Source organism: Podarcis vaucheri (assembly GCF_965113315.1).
Source record: "Podarcis vaucheri genome assembly, chromosome: 2".
NCBI classification, from domain to species: domain Eukaryota; kingdom Metazoa; phylum Chordata; class Lepidosauria; order Squamata; family Lacertidae; genus Podarcis; species Podarcis vaucheri.
Genome location: NC_138760.1, coordinates 41,349,280 through 41,366,636, shown reverse-complemented (window position 1 = coordinate 41,366,636; position 17,357 = coordinate 41,349,280). Strand labels below are relative to the sequence as shown.

Genomic DNA, 17,357 nt, shown 5'->3' with positions numbered 1-17,357 from the left:
AAAGTCATCATACAGGATATGCCTATAAAAACTGGCAAATTCCAAAAGAGGTAGATTTGCTCCTACTTAGGACTCCCAATTCCATTCACCAGCAGTCCCGAAGCTTCTGCAGCTTTTATCCTGCACTGAATTAAAAACCAATAAAAATAAGTTTAACATTTTAATGTTTGCAGTAACCCACACTGCATTCTTAAATGTGGGTTGGTGAGGAGGAAACCTAGAGACATGGTAGATCAGTCTCAGCTTTGGATATGGAGTACTTTTGCAGCATTTCATTATGTAAGGCCAGAAGTAGTGATTAGAGTTAATTAAGAAGAAGAATGTTAGTCTCCACCCCTTGGCTTACTGTGTGGTGTGTTCATTGCTAGACATGCAGGAGGGTGTGAAGATAGGGACTGGAGAAATGATTTCTGAGGCCACAGAGGCATGCAATTGAAAGCAGTACTCTTGCCCAGTACATTTCCTAGGGGAAGAAGGCACATGAGGAGGGTCTCTTCCAGGTGAAATATTTGTTTCCCAAACACAGCCTAATGCCTTTCCCTCCCTCTCAGCTTTTGCATGGTACCTCTTGTCAACCACACTACCAAAGCAGCTCAGGAGGAGAAAAGTGGATGGACACACACTTGCACACATGTGGAATATAATTATGAGGATCTAGAATAAACCCATGATTTTGGTATTTGAACAAGCAACCACAAGCCTTAACCAAAGGCCATGGATTGAAAAATAATAGCCACTTCTGTCTTTGAGGAGACAGCCAACGTAGAATTGACTGTTATTTTTAATATACCCCCTGCTATCCAGCATCACCTTCCAGATGTTTTGGACCACAGTACCTGTCAGCCTCAGCCTGCATGGCTGCTCTGCCTAGGGCTTATACAAGTTGTCGTCCAAAGCATCTGGAATTCTGGTCCAAAGAAATGGGTTGTGGAAAGGTTGTCTATCATCTGAAATATATATTCTGAAGTCTACAGAAGTCTATATATTCAAAACAAAATAAAGTATGCAAAATAAATGTGTGTGCGCTTTATATGCTATGTGCATCCATAGATTTTCTTGGTGCAGTGAGCTTCAAGCCCTGCTTTTTCATACGTACATCTAGCATTCCGTCCACTGAGTGATGATTGCAGTATATAGATAATCATACATTAAAACAGACATAATCATACATTAAAACAGAAATAATAAGGATTGATTTGTTAGATTTTCATAGCATTGGGTTTCATAACAGAATATGAAAGTAGCCTGAGACAAATCCCCCTCTCTGAGCCCAGGTAAGAGTGTGGTTTACCTTTGAGCATCTCTGTGTCTTTCTCTGTTTTCAGGTGCGTTTTGGGGAACACTACCATCTTGGCCGAGTTCGCTGGAGAAGAGGAAGTGAACCGTTTCTTAGCACAAGGCCAGCCACTGCCCCCCACCTCCAGTTGGCAGTCCAACACTGGAACCACTCAGACACGTTTGGGCTCCACAAGCAGCTCACACGGCATGGTGCGCAACGATGCAGGCCACTGGAATACCCCCTGCCTAGGTGGCAAAGGGAGCAGTGACCTGCTCTGGGGCGGGGTCCCTCAGTACTCAAGCAGCCTTTGGGGTCCACCCAGTACCGATGACGGCAGGGTTATTGGAAGCCCAACGCCTTTGAATACTCTGCTCCCAGGTGACCTTCTCAGCGGGGAGTCCATCTAGGACACCAGAGAAACAAAATGGAAGTAACAATCATCAGCACTAAAGGAAAATAATGGTAACCCTTTCCAGTCCAGGGCATCACGAAGAATCCAGCTTTAATAGATCAGACTGGCAGCCCTTTTTTTAGTACCTCTGTCCAATATCGACTATGAAACTCTGCCGAAGTCCTTGTGAACTGTTAGTGCAACAGTATGGGCTCCCTTTGGTCAGTGTCACGTGCTAATGATAGGTTTTATGTGGGTTTTTTTTCCAATGGCTTTTTAATTTTGTTTTTATGTTTGTATGGTGTTTTTAAAGACGTATAAAAGCTGCTTAGACTAGTTCTATCATGAAGGGCACTTTTCAGAATTTGGGCTGGAAAGGGTTATTTTATCAACTGTGGGAGTCGGGGAGGGATGAAGGGGGGGGAGGGTTGTGAGAAAGCCTATTTAAAATGAGCCTGTGATAATTATGCACATTACCAGAGGCGGATCCAGTAATCAGTAGGGGATGGCATCCGACCAGCCCGTCAGCAGTCAGCAGCATAGGGGGGAACAAATCCTATGCCCCTCAGCTGTACGACTTGGATTGAGAGGTGGGGTGGAATATCCATGTCCACTACTCCCACGGGTCTTGCCTATGCACATTACACTTGTTTCATTACTTTTTTGTGTCATTGTTTTGTTTTTTAAACTCCCCCCAAAAAATAGTAAAAAAGAAGAAGGTTTTTTAAAAAAACATATCAAACATGCAACTATACTTGAATCCAGCAGGCCAATAACAAAATGTGAACACTTTCTATTATTACACTTCCAGGTCGGCACCAGAAAACAAAAGAACAGGCTCTAGGAATATTTTTGTTAAGTTCTTTCTTATACGTATGCATTGGGGAAAAAGATGGATAGATGTGTGAGCGTATGGACGTGTGTGCGCGCCAGTTGTACAACTGAACAAATTGTGTGACTTTTTTCCTTTCTTCCCCCTTCCCCACTTCTCAGTATATGCTTTTGATTTGCTATTTGGTCAAACGTTTAATTGTTATTAGCTTCTAACTTTGCACTGAGTGTCCACAGCCCTTCTTGTAGCTAATCCTACTTGTTTTTAAAAAAGAAAATTGAAAAAAAAAACTGATAGGAGGGGCTGGCGACAATTCACGTGTAAATGTTTACTCAAGGACTCTTACTGCATTTTAAAAAACTTACAGTGTGTATCTCTGGAGAATAATATGTATATCTACCTTTAGCAGCTTTTTATTGTGGACTAATGCAAGGAAATAAATACCGGAGTATTGCACCATTTTTCCCCCCATTCGGAATATAAAGTTTTAAAAAAGGAAAAAAAAAACTTGTTGAACTGTGGCCATAAATACTTGTAAAGAGTGGATGGTTCCCTGCAAGCCGGAACGGAAACAAGCACTTGGACATAGGTTTTGACTGCTTTTGGAGGAGCCTACGGTTTCGGCTCCCACCTGTTTACAGACCTTTTTTTTTCCTCCTTCAAACTTTAAAATAAAAAAGGAATTGAAAAAAAAGAAAAAAAATAGACTTCCATCATAAAGAAACCTATTTTCAGAATGAAGATATGCTACTTCAGAGCTCTGGGATTGAACAGTGTTTGTTGTTGTTATTGTTGTTGTTGTTGTTTATCCTTTTCTTTGGCCATTGCTGTGTACTCCTTTGTTGTTTTTTCCTCCTCTTCGTCAAGAGTGGCGAAAAATATTGTTATCACTATCTTGCACATGGTGGAAGATGTCTCAGGAAAGCCGGGTTTCCCGAGGAGCAACTCCACACCATTTCATGTATTTTTTAAACCCAACTCCTAGCACTGAAGATATTATTAAAAAACAAAATGAAAAAAATAAAAATAAAAAGACAGTAAGAGAAGAAGAAAAATACCTAATCTAATGTGTAGCAGTTACATATTTACCAAATAATGGACTCAAAAGAAATAGATGTTTGAAGAGTGCTTTATATATTAAAAATTGCTTTATGTTTAAAAATGATCAATGTTTTTGATTGTTTTGAAAGGAAGAAAGACAATGGAATAACATACCCTTTGAGTATGTTTTTAAAAATTATATGAACATTGTGCTCCCTGCCTGCTTGGATCAGGAAACTTGTGCATTACATTTTTTGTTTTGTTAAAGATTAGCTTTTTAATGGTTTTGTCCAATTAAAAAGGGTCCTGCAAGATTGCAAATCAACAAAAGCTGGTTTTCTAGAGGATCATGAACTATGCACAGATTGGGTTCCAGACTTGTGTTTTCTCAAGTTTTCGTAGTGTATTTAGCTGAATACCCTTTTCTCAGAGTGCTTGCATCTCATTGTCATTACACGCACTCTACATATGTATTGTGTATATATATCTCTCTCCCTTAATACACACACAGACACACAGACACACACACATTATATTTATATATATATAATACATATGTGCCTATGTGCGGATTGAAATAGTCAATACAATTTTCCATGCTGAAGTTTAGTAATGAGTTGTAGAAAAAGAACTCCTGATCATTTAAAATTGGGGATGGACATAAGAAAAAAAGCAAATACATCCTGTTGAACTTTTTTTTTTTTTTTGCCTTCTTTCATTTTGAATTCAAGATGTCTGTAACTCTGAGATGAAAAGATAAAAAAAAAAGTTTGTGGCTTTTAATGTTATTTCTCCTCATAGAATGTGATTGTTAAAAACATGCACCAGAAGTTGCTTTCAAGAGTACGAAGATTCTTTGAAACTTAATAAACTGCAGTTTTTCTTGGCTGTTAAGATGACCGTGTATTTTTCTTGTGTACAAAGATGACTGTTAATTCTAGCTTTGATCACAGGGATTTTTGTTGTTGTTGTTGAGGGCATTTTTAAGGCTTTCCACATTCATACATATGCAACCTGCAAATATCTGAAGTGATTAAAATTTCACCCTCCATATATGTATACTTTAATTTACATGCTATATTCCAGTTACAGATTGTGGACTTGTGGCTTGCAATTGCCTACTCTTGCCATTTGTATCTGATAGCTGTCCTCTAAATCTTTCTGACGTAATATAGGAATGCATTTTATATGAAACAGTTATTGTATTTTTGTTAAAATGCTACATGCCTGTTTTTGTCTTTTACAATACCGTGGAACAAATTCTAGAACTCTCCTGCAGTTGTGATGAAATAAGAGGCAGAATTCAGAGTACAGTGATACCTCGGTTTAAGAACAGTCCTGTTTACGAACGATTCCGTTTACGAACTCTGCAAAACCGGAAGTAGTGTCCCGGTTTGCGAACTTTACCTCAGTGTACGAACGGAATCCGGATGGTGGAAGGGCACTGGCGGCAAGAGGCCTCATTAGGGAGAACGCCTCATTAGGGAAAGTGCCATTAGGGAAAGTTTAAGAATGGTTTCGGTTTAAGAACTGACTTCCGGAATGGATTAAGTTTGTAAACCGAGGTACCACTGTATACCCTCTGCAAACAAACCCAATTTTGTCGTGCTTCTGAGCTACCCTTCCGTTTGCCTCAGTATTATTGGACCTCTTGAGAACAAAGACATCCACATGTAGAATTGAAAAGTAGTGAGCAGAGAGACTATAATCACAGTCACAAGACAGTGTTTCTGAGCATTCATTTATGGTAAACTAATACCACCTTTATTTTTCTTCTCTTAATATTACAATTCTTTTAAGAGCCTTGTTCCCCTAATCCCTATTTTAATCTTTATCAAATTTGCCTACCTCTAATGGTTTCAAATACTAACTTTCTGAAAGAGGGAATAGCCTTGATTGTGATGCACTGAGACCACAATCCTTTACATAGTTAACTGGGAATAAGTTCCACTGAATTTAGTGGGGATTACTTTTGAGTAGAAGGGACGTGGGTGGTGCTGTGGGTTAAACCACAGAGCCTAGGACCTGCCGATCAGAAGGTCGGCGGTTCGAATCCCCGCGACGGGGTGAGCTCCTGTTGCTTGGTCCCTGCTCCTGCCAACCCAGCAGTTCGAAAGCACGTCAAAGTGCAAGTAGATAAATAGGTACTGCTCTGGCAGGAAGGTAAACGCTGCTCTGGTTCGCCAGAAGCAGCATAGTCATGCTGGCCACATGACCTGGAAGTTGTACGCCGGCTCCCTTGGCCAATAAAGCAAGATGAGCGTCGCAACCCCAGAGTCAGGGGTTCCTTTACCTTACTTTTGAGTAGACATGTACAAGCTTGCATTTTAAGGCAGTTTACACTTTGAGAGGCATAGATCTATTTGGACAAGAGTGGGCTTTCTAATAACGGGGCCCAAATAATTATTAAGCAAGACTTTTCTTACAGCCTCTGCAAGTCAGCGAACAATGCAACACAGAGCAAGTAAGCGATAGCGTTTTGCACAAATGAAACTTCTTTTGCAGCCACCCTTTAGTTCCTTGAAGGAAAGGTAGGATATAAGTGAATCAATAAATGTAAATAATATCTGACAATGGAAAAAAAATGGCATTGTTTTCAGAAAATCAGTACATTTATAGGCAGATGTTCCCACTCACCCTCATAGACCAGAGAAAAATGCAGATCTCCAGTGTTTCAAATGGAGTTTCAGGGCTTCTGCTGATGGGGTTTTTTAGGTGAATCCTGCCAAAAGTATATGCATATTTAAATAAGTATATGTAATTTATGGGAATCTGTGTTTGCATGTAAATGCTGCTAAGATCGGAGCTTCAGAACCCTTTATATGTGACTGATCTACACAGAATCCTGTACAGGTATTTCACACATTCTGAGCATCTCATTTAAGTGGGACCCGAAGGTGCTTTCCAGTGACTGCTAAAGGCCTAGAGTTGGTGAGCTTTTCCCCCCCAACATGGAGAAGTGGTCTGTGGTCTCTGATTATCTGTGGAGTCTAGTGCAGCACAGAGAAACAGGAAGCAGTGCAGTCTTGGGTTTCACCACGAGTGGAAACTACAGAGCACTAAAGTATTTTTTTAAGTAGCTAATGTGTGGTTACTAGGTTTCATGAAGTGGGCTAATAGTAAGATAAGTTGTTTACTGAGAAGAAAAACAACATGCCCCTTCAGAATTTCAACATCCATTAAATTAATGGTCAAAAAATGAAAAGAAAACTAAGGTAGAATGCTTATTGCAACACATAGTGGCCAATTCACTGCCACAGGATGGTGTGAATCACTAGCATAAATTGGTGTCTAATGTATTTGAGAAGTATATGATGGTGCCTATTGCCTGTAAGTCTAAAAGTGCCAGCAGTTAGAAATGGGCTTTTTCTTAGCTCGTGATAGATAGATTCTGCTTGCTATCAAACGCCACTTGTGAACTTCCCTCTATACAATTAAGGCAGTATTTGTCTCAAATAGGAACAATAAGCTGTATTAGCATCATCCAAGATGGCTTCTAGTGTTCCTATGAAAAGTTGTCAACTTTAGGGGCAGTTTGGAAGTGTTTAATGTATCTGGAGTACACTTCCTGTCCCCCTTTGAAGGATCAGAGTGCCACTAGGGTTTAACAAATTATGGCATCTAAGGTTTAACAAATTATCAAGGCATAAGGGCTTCTGGACTACAGTCAACTTTGGATGAATGAAGTGTTATCCTGAGTTGCAGGTATGTATATACATATGTTTGGATGGAGGATTGTAAAAAGTGTGGTCAAGGGAAAATGAACTGAGGTAAAGTACAGGCAGTGGTAATTAGGGACTTGTGAATTACCACTGTTAAATACACTAGTTCATGAAAGCTTGTTCCATAATAAATTGGTTAGTTTTTAAGGCACCACAAGTCTCTTTGTTGGTTTTTTCTGCTAAAGATAACACATCTAAATCTCTGGAAATCTTGAACTACTTGGGTACCAAGCCACCTGTAGAAGCAGGCCCAGTTGCAGCCTTCTGGGGGTGGAGGGGAAGAGATACGTCCCATATTCAGTGTTCTTTGGACTAGCCATCAAACAAGTTTCATACTGCTAAATCATAGGGAGGTAACAAATTATTTTCAATGCCTCTGTTGAGTCAAGACAGTGGGGCCCAAATGCCTTTTATATCAGAATCATAACAGTAAATTGGCCTCTTCTGACCACCCGAGCAAAGCCTGAAGAGGCAACAGAGAGCCCACACTATAGCAGCTTGTCCCACATGTGGCTCAGCATACTCAGATAAACTAGCTTCATGTTCCAGGTTTTGGCTGTTAGGTGCAAAAACTTCCCATTGTCAGGCTTTCTAGCTCTGACTCTGTCTTTAGCTATGTGTGCAGCAAATTTCAACATTCTGGGTGATCTGAAAAGACATTGCACTTCATATCCCATTTTTTGAAATCCGTTTTTAACAGATCCATTTTTTAAAATGTACTTCTGGTAGGACAAAATATGTAAAACATTTCAGTCTGCAACATCATGATATACCCTAAGTTATCCCATAAATGAGGCCTGAATGTCTATATTATTCTCACCCACACTTCACCATAAGGTCTTAGTACCGGTTGCAGCAATTTAAAAATACAATATTAAAAACATAACAGAACCCGGCTGCTTAGTTCACATTAATAAAGAATATGGTTCTTTTCCACAAACCTCCTAAACCTACACTTCCCCCAGCTTCCTTTTTCTCTGTCCATAGCCTTTTCTGCATCTCTACGACTTGTACCCATTTCCCATTTTTCAAACTTCTTCCAAAAGCTACGTCCCATGCAAAGTTTTAATTCCAGCCAAAACCATCTTTCTTTCAGAGGGTGGGAGTCATCTAATGAGTCTCATCAACAGAAGCCCTGAACAAAATTAGTTTGGGGGGGGGGAGGAATCCTTGGGACAGTGTGAGAGGGGAGGGGGGATTGTTCCTTTTGAACAAGCTGAAACATGCTGATGAAATGGTTGCTGGTTGCCTTAGCACAGCACTTTAATTCCTTCCAGATAATCTACATTCAAACAGTCTAACAGCTAAGTTTACTGATGAATTAGAATACTCTTGAACATTCTGTATCATCACACCAGTTCAGCCAATCAGTGCCATAGGCTTCACTACTACAGACAGAGTGTAATGTTCTCAGATCATGTTGTTTTTGTGTTTTATTATCAGACTGAATGCTACAAGCAATTTCTTTCCAATCTCAAGATTATATACTACAATATATAAAATCTGGATATATAAAAGTGCTCAGAATGAGAACAGGGTAGGAAGAGACAAGCTGCATTAATTCTGCCTTAGTTCCCCTCTTGTAGAAAGAGAAATATTAAAGACTATCTCAGAGATGGTGGAACTAACAAATGAGCTGAATTTGCAAAGCACTCCGCATACTTAAAGAGATAAAGGTAATCATATCTGCACACCATGGCTGAAGACTTAATCATGTTTTTTTTAGCTAGTTCTGTCCTTTAATTTACACATTTTTGTGGTATTTTAACTGATTTATTATGTAAATGTACATCCATATAGATGTGCTTGGTGCTATTTTTTTAGAAAAATAAGTGCCAAACTTGCCACGAACACCTCCCTTGTTCTCTTATAATGGCAATGGTGCCTGCCTGAGAGCTGCTGGAACTGAGTTCTGGTGAGTTCCAGCTGAAAAAAGCTCTGCATGTGCTAACTGAAGCATGCCAGGGTTTGCCATGGTTGGGGACCTGCCAAAGCCTACTCCACAGAGGGTCCCCTACTGAGCACCAGAGCTGCCTGTTTCTGCTGCTGCTGCTGCTCTTCTTGCCGTTCCCACCAGCTCAATCCCTCCAGCCCAGAGGAGCAGGCCAAGTGAGCAGAAGGCCTGTTCGCACGAATGGCCTTTCTCTCTGGACCCAGAGGCAGAGAAAGTAGCTGGCTGCGGGAAGGAGAGGAACCTCTGATGCATCAAAGCCTACTGATTAAAGCAGGGGTGAGAAAATGCAAGTCTGGAAGGGAGTGCCTGTTTCCAGCTATGGCTGGTTCAACAGCTTTGGCTCCTTTTGGACAGAGATGACTTGGCTATGGTACTCCATGCTTAGGCAACTTCCAAAGTGAACTACTGCATTGTGCTTTATGGTGACTAGGAAACTTCACCTAGTCCAAAACTTACCCCTGATGATGACTAGGAACTGGTCCAAAACACAGTGGCCAAGTTACAGGGGAGCGATTCCTTTTATAATTCATATAACAACTGCATTTTGCTATCAGTTCATTTCTGGACTCAATTGAAAGAGTTCATGGTAGTGTTTAAAGCCATAAATGGCTTACGCCCCAAATATCCAAAAGACCCCCTCCTTCCCTACAGATGCATCCAGGTGTTAGGGATGATGGTGGTCCAAGATAGGGCATTCTTTGCAGCAGCTCCTATGTTCTGCAATTCCCTCCCCACAGAGGTGTGGCTGGCATGTTCACTACACAGCTTGGTCTTTGACATCTGAGATGTTTGTTTCCAGGACCCATCCTATTCTTGTGATGGTGATGCTGCACCTGACATGCAGCTCTCACCTGTGGCTCCTAGTAGCTGTCAGCATTCGAAAGCAGCTACACCCTGGAAACAGCTTCAAATGGCCAGCTAAACCAGGTGAGGGTAGCCATGGGTCTGAAACCCTCGTTGAGTTAGGGACTTCCCCTGCATTCAAAGACAGGCTCTGGCAGATTGAGTGGCCAAGATCAGTAGTGGGTCCAGTGGTCAAGAAGGTGGTTTCTACACATGCTATAGAGGGAAGTGAGGGGCAGATGCAGCTTGACAACATGGGAAAGTAGCCCATGTTATCTAGAAGAAGGAAAACTGATCCTAAACCTCTGTTCCCTTGCAATAGATCTTCTAGGGAAGAAAGGAGCAAACCCTACACACATCTAGGGTGGAGTCTCTAAGATGGTTGGCTGGCACCTTATATGCCTCCTTCAAGCAACTCCTGCAGCCAGGCTGGTGCCAAACATACTGCTCTGCTTTCCTATGGACCACATAAACAAGGCTAAGAGGAGGGTCTTGTCATCTGGGCAACCCATATATGGGGAAGTCACTTCGGTGCTGCTTATGCAGTGGTTTGTGTTCACCCTCGGAGGCACACTCCATTGTCTCTCAAGGCAGATGGCCGTCAACAGATTTGTGCTAGCACAAGAGATGCTACTATCTATTATAAAACGATCACAAAAATCTGAATTGGTCTTCTAATGATATTGGGGAAACTAACAATTTCAGATAAAGCCAGCAGAGGGTGTAGTTGACTTGAGTTTTATGTCGTCTCCACTTTCTGACCTAATAAAGCATGTTTGTGTGTATGAGAGACTGACACGCCTTTTCTCTTGTTAATTTAGGAAGGAAAGGCAACCAAGGATTGCTCACAGTCATGGCTGAAATCAGTACTCAACATATTAAAAGAGGGAAATCAAGTTGTTTGTTTAATTGGTGTATTTCTCAGGTACTCTAGGGAGTAAAATCCTGAAGAAAATGGATTTAATGCACCAGTGACATAAAGCTGCAGTTGTGGGAAGCAGGTGTTATGTGCCTTCTTCCTCTATAGTAAGGAGCCACACCAAACCCCCTTCAGCACGGGTTAGGGAAAACAAAGCAAAACAATCCTCAAACCTGGGAGATTTTTCTCTCACCTGTTGGGTTCAGACAAATCTCCTCACTGTCACATGTGGTACAATATGGACACATTTGACTATGCTACAGAACGCATTCCAGACGGATCAGACACCCCCCACCGTGTTGAATGTCAGGTGCTTGGCAAAGACTTTTCTATTTCAGAAGGCATTTTAAGTAAGTTGTACTATGCCTATTTGTTGAATGTACATTTTCATTTGACCTTTTCGATTTAAACGTTGTAGTATGGATCACTTTGTTGATGGTTGTGTAAACCACTTTGTGATCATCTATGGTGAAAAACAGTCTGTATATATGGAAAGTAAATAAATGTGTTTGGGGATTACCAAAATACACAGATACTCAAGAACCTTGGGGTTTGTTTTTTAATAAAAAAAAATACCATTTACCTAGAGCTATTTAGATGGAGGGTAGGCAGGCAGTTTTTTTGAAAACAGCAGCAGCTGCTAGAATGTTTGGCTAATAAAGTTTCAGGAAATTGTGTTTATAGAACTGTCTGGGTCACATTTATGCAGATTCAAATGCTCACCAACAGCACAGAAAATGCAAGGGAAGCGGTGTTACCAGATCAGAGCAAGAGTCTTCCTTCCACCAGGATCCTTTGATTGTGGTTACTCCCAGATGCCTTCAAGAAAGAATGATAGCACAGAGCTCTAACACAGGGATGGGGAACCAGTGGACCCCCAGATGGACCACAACACCCTTCTTCGCAGAACACTGACTTTGCTCTCTGGGGCTGAGGGGAGTTGGCATCCAACAATGTCTAGAGGGCCACAGTTTCCTCACTGCAGCTCAAAAAGAATAATCCCACCCTTGCCATTGCCTGCCTTGCACCTGAATGCTCAAGGGAAAACTTTAAATGACGAAGAACATTGTATTTCAGAGTTCCTGATATCCTTATTACTCCTAAGCTCAGTGTCTGTTTTTAGCCAGCTACAGAAAAGTTTGGCTTCAAAACATTATCAGATGCCAACAGATAGCCCCATATTGCATCTTGCCTTAGGAGAGCTACATGTGTAGCGTTGCAGTCGGGCAAATTAATGGCAGCTTCTTCTCAACCTTTGGGCTAAATTGCATGTAGTATATGACAAAATCCCCAGCCGTCTCCTTCCCTCCACCTTTACTTGCATTAATTTTCAACATATCTGTAGTTTTATTTCACTACATGAACTGTCATTCCACAGCGCATCATCCCTTTCTGCTGTAACACAACAAATGACATTTATTTGCTTCCCACCTTGGAAGCACTTGAGTGGCTGGGTGGATGCTATTAATTTACGCACCACCTTCAAGTTGCAGCCCTATGCACATCAGTCACAAGTACAGTCCACTGAAATCAATGGTACAAAGTTCCCAGTAAATGAATCTAGGACTGGAGTGATAATGTGCAATGTTTCTCTCAAAACAGCTCTGTAAGAGAGATCATGAATATTCCCATTTTGTGAAAGCCCAGCTGAGAGGGACTGACCTGGCTAAGCTTATGAGTTTATGCCTCAGGAGGAGTTTGAGCCATGGTCTCCTAGGAACAAATCTGACAATATTGCCCCCAGACTACAGTGTCTGTCATAAAAACCACGAGAGCATAAAAACCTACAGAAACTCAGCAGGGTGGCTGTCCTACAAAGATATGAAGGCAAAGGCATAAAGCAGAACATGGGAGCAAGAGAGGCTATGTAACGACCGAGTGACAAGAACTTGAATTGTGGCTTGTTTTCCAATCACAAGCCTCGCAGCAATATAAAATAAACATCAACACTCTTTTGGGTGGTGTTTGAGTTTTCTTTTATTAGTTACAACCCTTGAAAAGTTGGAAATCAAAATCATACCTACTCAGGCACAGACTGACCCACTGGGTGACATGTATTTCTTTCCACAATGCAGAGGTGCTTCAGACAATGGTGAGCTCAGTTTAAACAAAGTCTGCACAAAAGCACATGCATGCAAATGGTCAATGCACACATTTGAAGCAAAACAAAAAACAAAACCCACTGTTTTGTGGGGAGGCAACACACACACCAAAAATGTCTTTTCTTTCCCATCTTCAAGCATACCGTGTCTGTTCAGTCACCCAAAACACAAAGAAATCAATGCAAAAGGGAAAGATAAGTAGGTGTCCCAGGAATTAAATGTTTCCTAGAGGAGTCCTCAAATTCTTGCCTTCTAAGTTCATGCTATGGACCTTGTCAACATCAGCCATGTTGCCTCAAAAACTGGTCTGTTCGGCCATTCATCCTCCACTCCTGGGGCATCCACTTCCATGACTTAAGGGACATATCTTCCAATTTATACAATAACAGCTTGGATCCGCAGAACAGGCCAGAATTAGAGACATTACACTGTGCACAGCATCACAGGCTTCCCAATTCTTGGGTTGCAACTCAAAATCAAATGCACAAAATGGGCACAAACATTGGTGACTTTGGGGCACTAAAGCTGAAATTACTATGTCACAACGACAAGCCATCAAGGTTCACAAACAGCTCCTGAGCCCCAAAATGACAGAGTGCCACAGTGCTGTTGTGGCAGGTGCAACCTGATCTCTAAACACAGGTCACCAAAGTTCTCAAAAACCCATGCAGCTATCATTCTCACATAGTTCAACAGACAGTACAACTATTGGCTTTGTTCATGGGGGGCCGCAGTGGGGGCTCCTTAGGGAAGGTCTCACGTCTCCTGCGGAGGGCAGGGCTCAGCCGGCTGGGCAGGTTGGCTTGATGAAGCAGCTCCCGGAAGACCTCCACCACGTTCTCATTCTCCTTAGCAGATGCCTCCAGGAAACGGCTGTTCCAGTCAAGCTCCACCAAGGAGAGGGCGTCCTCGGGCAATACCTGTCTAAGCCCACCGGCTTCTGCCTTATTGCCCACCACTACGATGGGAGGGAACTTGTCCTCTTTCAGCTCTAGGATCTCCTCGTGCAAAGTCTTCACACACTCAAAGGACTCTGCATCATCCACAGCATAGATCAAAGCGAAGGCATCACTGTTCTGAATGGAGAGTTTGCGCATCGCTGGGAAGGAGTAGCTACCACTGGTGTCCAGAATCTCAACCTTGATGGTGGCTCCACTCACCTCAAACTCCTTGGTGTGCATCTCCTCTACTGTTCGCCGATGCTTTGGCTCAAAAGTGTCCTGCAAGAAGCGCCGGATCAGGGCTGTCTTGCCGACCCCAGCTGCACCCAGAAACACTAAGCGCACTTGGCTCTTCTCCTTCACTGCCAAAGACATGGTGTTGTGCCTGTCTGTGTGGATGTGTTGGCTTGGGCGGAGGGGGAGACAAGTTGCTTTTAAGTCCTCAATGTGTGATGAAGCAATGTGTGCCTGGTCTTTATGTGACCCGGCTTGAGAGAGCAGCGTCTCCTTCCCCAGTAGCTCTGCAAGTTCGCCTCCACACTCTTTGCTCATCAACTTCCCCCGCTGAATTGCTGCTGTGTGCACAGCTCATCTTTCCATTTATTTACACTCCCTCCTGCCACACTGCACACACACACAGTCTCGACTGTCTCCTCCAATCTCTGCTGTGGGGAATATGTGTGGAGGGAGGAGTGCAGGAAATGAAGGATGCTCTGGGCCAATCAGCTGAGCGCTGTCCTTGAAATCCATCCCCAGCACCTGGAGAGAGAGAGAAACTGCACTAGCAAACATCGAACACAGCTCACTCTGCGGCTGGTTACTAGAGAGAGCTTGGCTGCCTCTCAGCTGCTTTGCATAATGCAAAGTATAACCACCTGCCCTTCTTGAAGACTGGCTCACATTAGAAGGCAAAAGCGTCTTGCTCTCTGTAACTCCCAGAAGGTCCCCGGCTCTTTTTACTTCCCTCCGTTGGCAGATTGTACTGTAGGGCAGGGAGGGAGAGTTTAAATTAACAAGCAAAATGTATTGGTTTTTCAAACCAAGCCACCAGAGTTATTTGGGCCCCCAAGACTTACAATGAGGTAGGAAGAACTAAGGTAAGAATCAAATCTGCAGAGAGGGGGTGTTGATAAAGGTAAACTTTCATTTCGAAGTACAGACTTTTAAGTTTTTTAAAAACTAAACCAAAACTCTAGTATTTGTAACAAATTCATAGCTCGAATGTTAGAGCAGGCTCTGTTTTTGTATCCAAGGTGTGCTTAATTTGTCGACAATTAAGCGACAATTAAGCTGGCCATCTGTCCTATCATCCTAAATTATGGTGAGCAACCTGACTGCCCCCTCCCAGCCTTCCCACATCTGACCCCATGGAATTCCTTCATGTTCCTCATTAATTTAGCATCACACACATCTCAAAACAGCACCACTACAGGCTAACAACAGTGAAGGGCTCTGGTTTTCCGGGAGTAGACAGGCCCTGACCCAAACAAATTTCCTGGAGTCAGTAAATGCACCATGAATAACCAAAAGCATCCTTCATTTTCATTGACTGTCCTTCCTGGAGGGACTCTAGGAAGCTGAATAAGGGATCCAAAGGCAGCCACTGTTAAACCAGTAAATTTCCACTTCAGCTTTTAACAACACAGGAAGCTGCCTTGCACCAAGTCAAAAATTTGGTCCATCTAGTTTAGTTTGGCCTGGCAGTGGCTCTCCAGGGTTTTAGTGTGCTGCCAGGCAGTTGTTTATTGTGAGATCGGTGCTGCTCATGTACACAATCCACATGATGTGATCAGCATCAAAATGTCAGCTCCTATTCCACCCCCCAAAATTTATTTCAGATTTACCCTTTCTGTATAAAACCCATTTTTTTTATAAAAAAAAGCTGCTACCAACAATTTATTAGCGATGTCCAAATATCCAATTTGTAGTATTAATCCCTTATGTGGAACTGGAAGCATGCTCAGACAGGGGTCTTTCCAGTCCTATCTGGAGATACCAGGGACTGTCTGTGTTGCAGCACCCTCCAAGCTTTCAGTGCATATGTCCTGCTTTTCAGTTCCATTTCGACCACTACCTGAGGGCTGCTTTAATCTTTCCCCTACAAATATGTACAATGATATGAAGAGTGGAGGATCCACGTGTACCAGTACATGTGATGATCACACAAGTGTTTGTTTTGCCAGGGGTATACATGTGATTACTAGTGGTAGCACTTTTCCAACAAATAACTTGCATTACCTTCCCACATCAGTGTATTACACACATGCCACACTCTTGTAGATAATATGTCATGTGTGAACTGGCACCAAGTGGGTGGAGAGAGAGGAAAAGTCATATATTTAGCGTATCTCTACTCTCATTACTGGAAGTGATAACCATTTCAAACAAAGCATGAAAAGGTGCTGTCAGAATTATAATTCACACAGTCACTGTGCAAAAAATGTCCACAGGCTAAGCCTACAGAAACCAACCCAGGAAGTCATCAAATTGTCTTGGTGAGAGAGCTGCCTAGATCTCACATTGTGTTTATGCTGCTTCTAACATTCCTGCTTCTTTGGGAAATAACATAAGATGCCCCTCTTAGACCTGTGGCTGTGTACATACAAGGAAGAAGTTCCACAGCTGGAGGCAGTGCTGCCAAATCCCACTTGTTCTGAAGATCTGTTCCACATTCCACAACAATCAACTCTCTTAAAAACAGATGGGCAACCACATCATCACACAATCCACATTGGTCTTCTCCACCTGCTGTCTAGTACATTACTCTTTAAAAATTATATCAACTATCATCAACATGTGGATGGACCTGATTGCATTTTATTTTTTTAAAATAGAACAGCTGCAATGCAAAAGCGCAGGTGCTCTTAAGAAGCAACAGAGAGCTGGGCCTGAAACTTCAACACGGGTGCCTACAAGAACAACATTTAGAAAACATACTGTATTCCCGTCATCTCCCTCCCGAAAGCAAAAACGGGGAGCACCGTTTTACCAGGGCAAGTACTGAAATGTTGGGATTCTTCCGTAATAAACAGGGGAAGCAGGAGTGCCAACAGCTCCAAAACAAAAAAACACCCATATAAGGCTTAAATCCGGCAACTCCACTGTATAGTGTATGCTGTGTATTTTTAGAGGTTGTGTTTGCTTCTCTCACCTTCTCTGGTAGCTGCTTGTACAACTCGGGTTTTGCTCAGTAATAAAGCAAACGGCGTCCGCAGCTCCTGAAACGCTCTTTCTCACGAGGAGAACCAGCAGGCAGCCCGGACTCGGCAAGCAGGCAGGGCAAGGCGGGGAGGACGGAGCAGTTTCAAAGGCACACCGGGCAGACAGGAAGCG

At 42.4% G+C, this 17,357-nt stretch overlaps 1 protein-coding gene and 1 pseudogene across 9 annotated transcripts in view; one reads left to right on the top strand and one right to left on the bottom strand.

Annotated features, from left to right (window-relative positions):
• The window catches only part of TNRC6C (trinucleotide repeat containing adaptor 6C), a 117,693-nt gene extending 113,256 nt beyond the window's left edge, over positions 1-4,437 (top strand). For all 7 annotated transcript variants that reach the window (XM_082202987.1, XM_082202988.1, XM_082202989.1 and 4 more), the window contains one exon: positions 1,326-4,437. In XM_082202987.1, the coding sequence (XP_082059113.1) occupies positions 1,326-1,686 (361 nt within the window). In that variant the 3' untranslated portion in view covers positions 1,687-4,437. The remainder of the gene's footprint in view (positions 1-1,325) is intronic.
• On the bottom strand, positions 2,789-17,335 carry LOC309521793 (ras-related protein Rap-1b pseudogene; annotated as a pseudogene). Of its 2 annotated transcripts, none has more exons than XR_014224667.1 (2): positions 17,176-17,283; positions 2,789-6,265 (listed from the first exon to the last, which is right to left on the bottom strand). The product of XR_014224667.1 is annotated as a ras-related protein Rap-1b pseudogene (transcript). The 2 variants fall into 2 exon arrangements; XR_014224666.1 differs by lacking the exon at positions 2,789-6,265 and adding an exon at positions 12,966-14,783 and having other exon boundaries at positions 17,176-17,335.
• Positions 17,336-17,357: the final 22 nt, after the last annotated feature.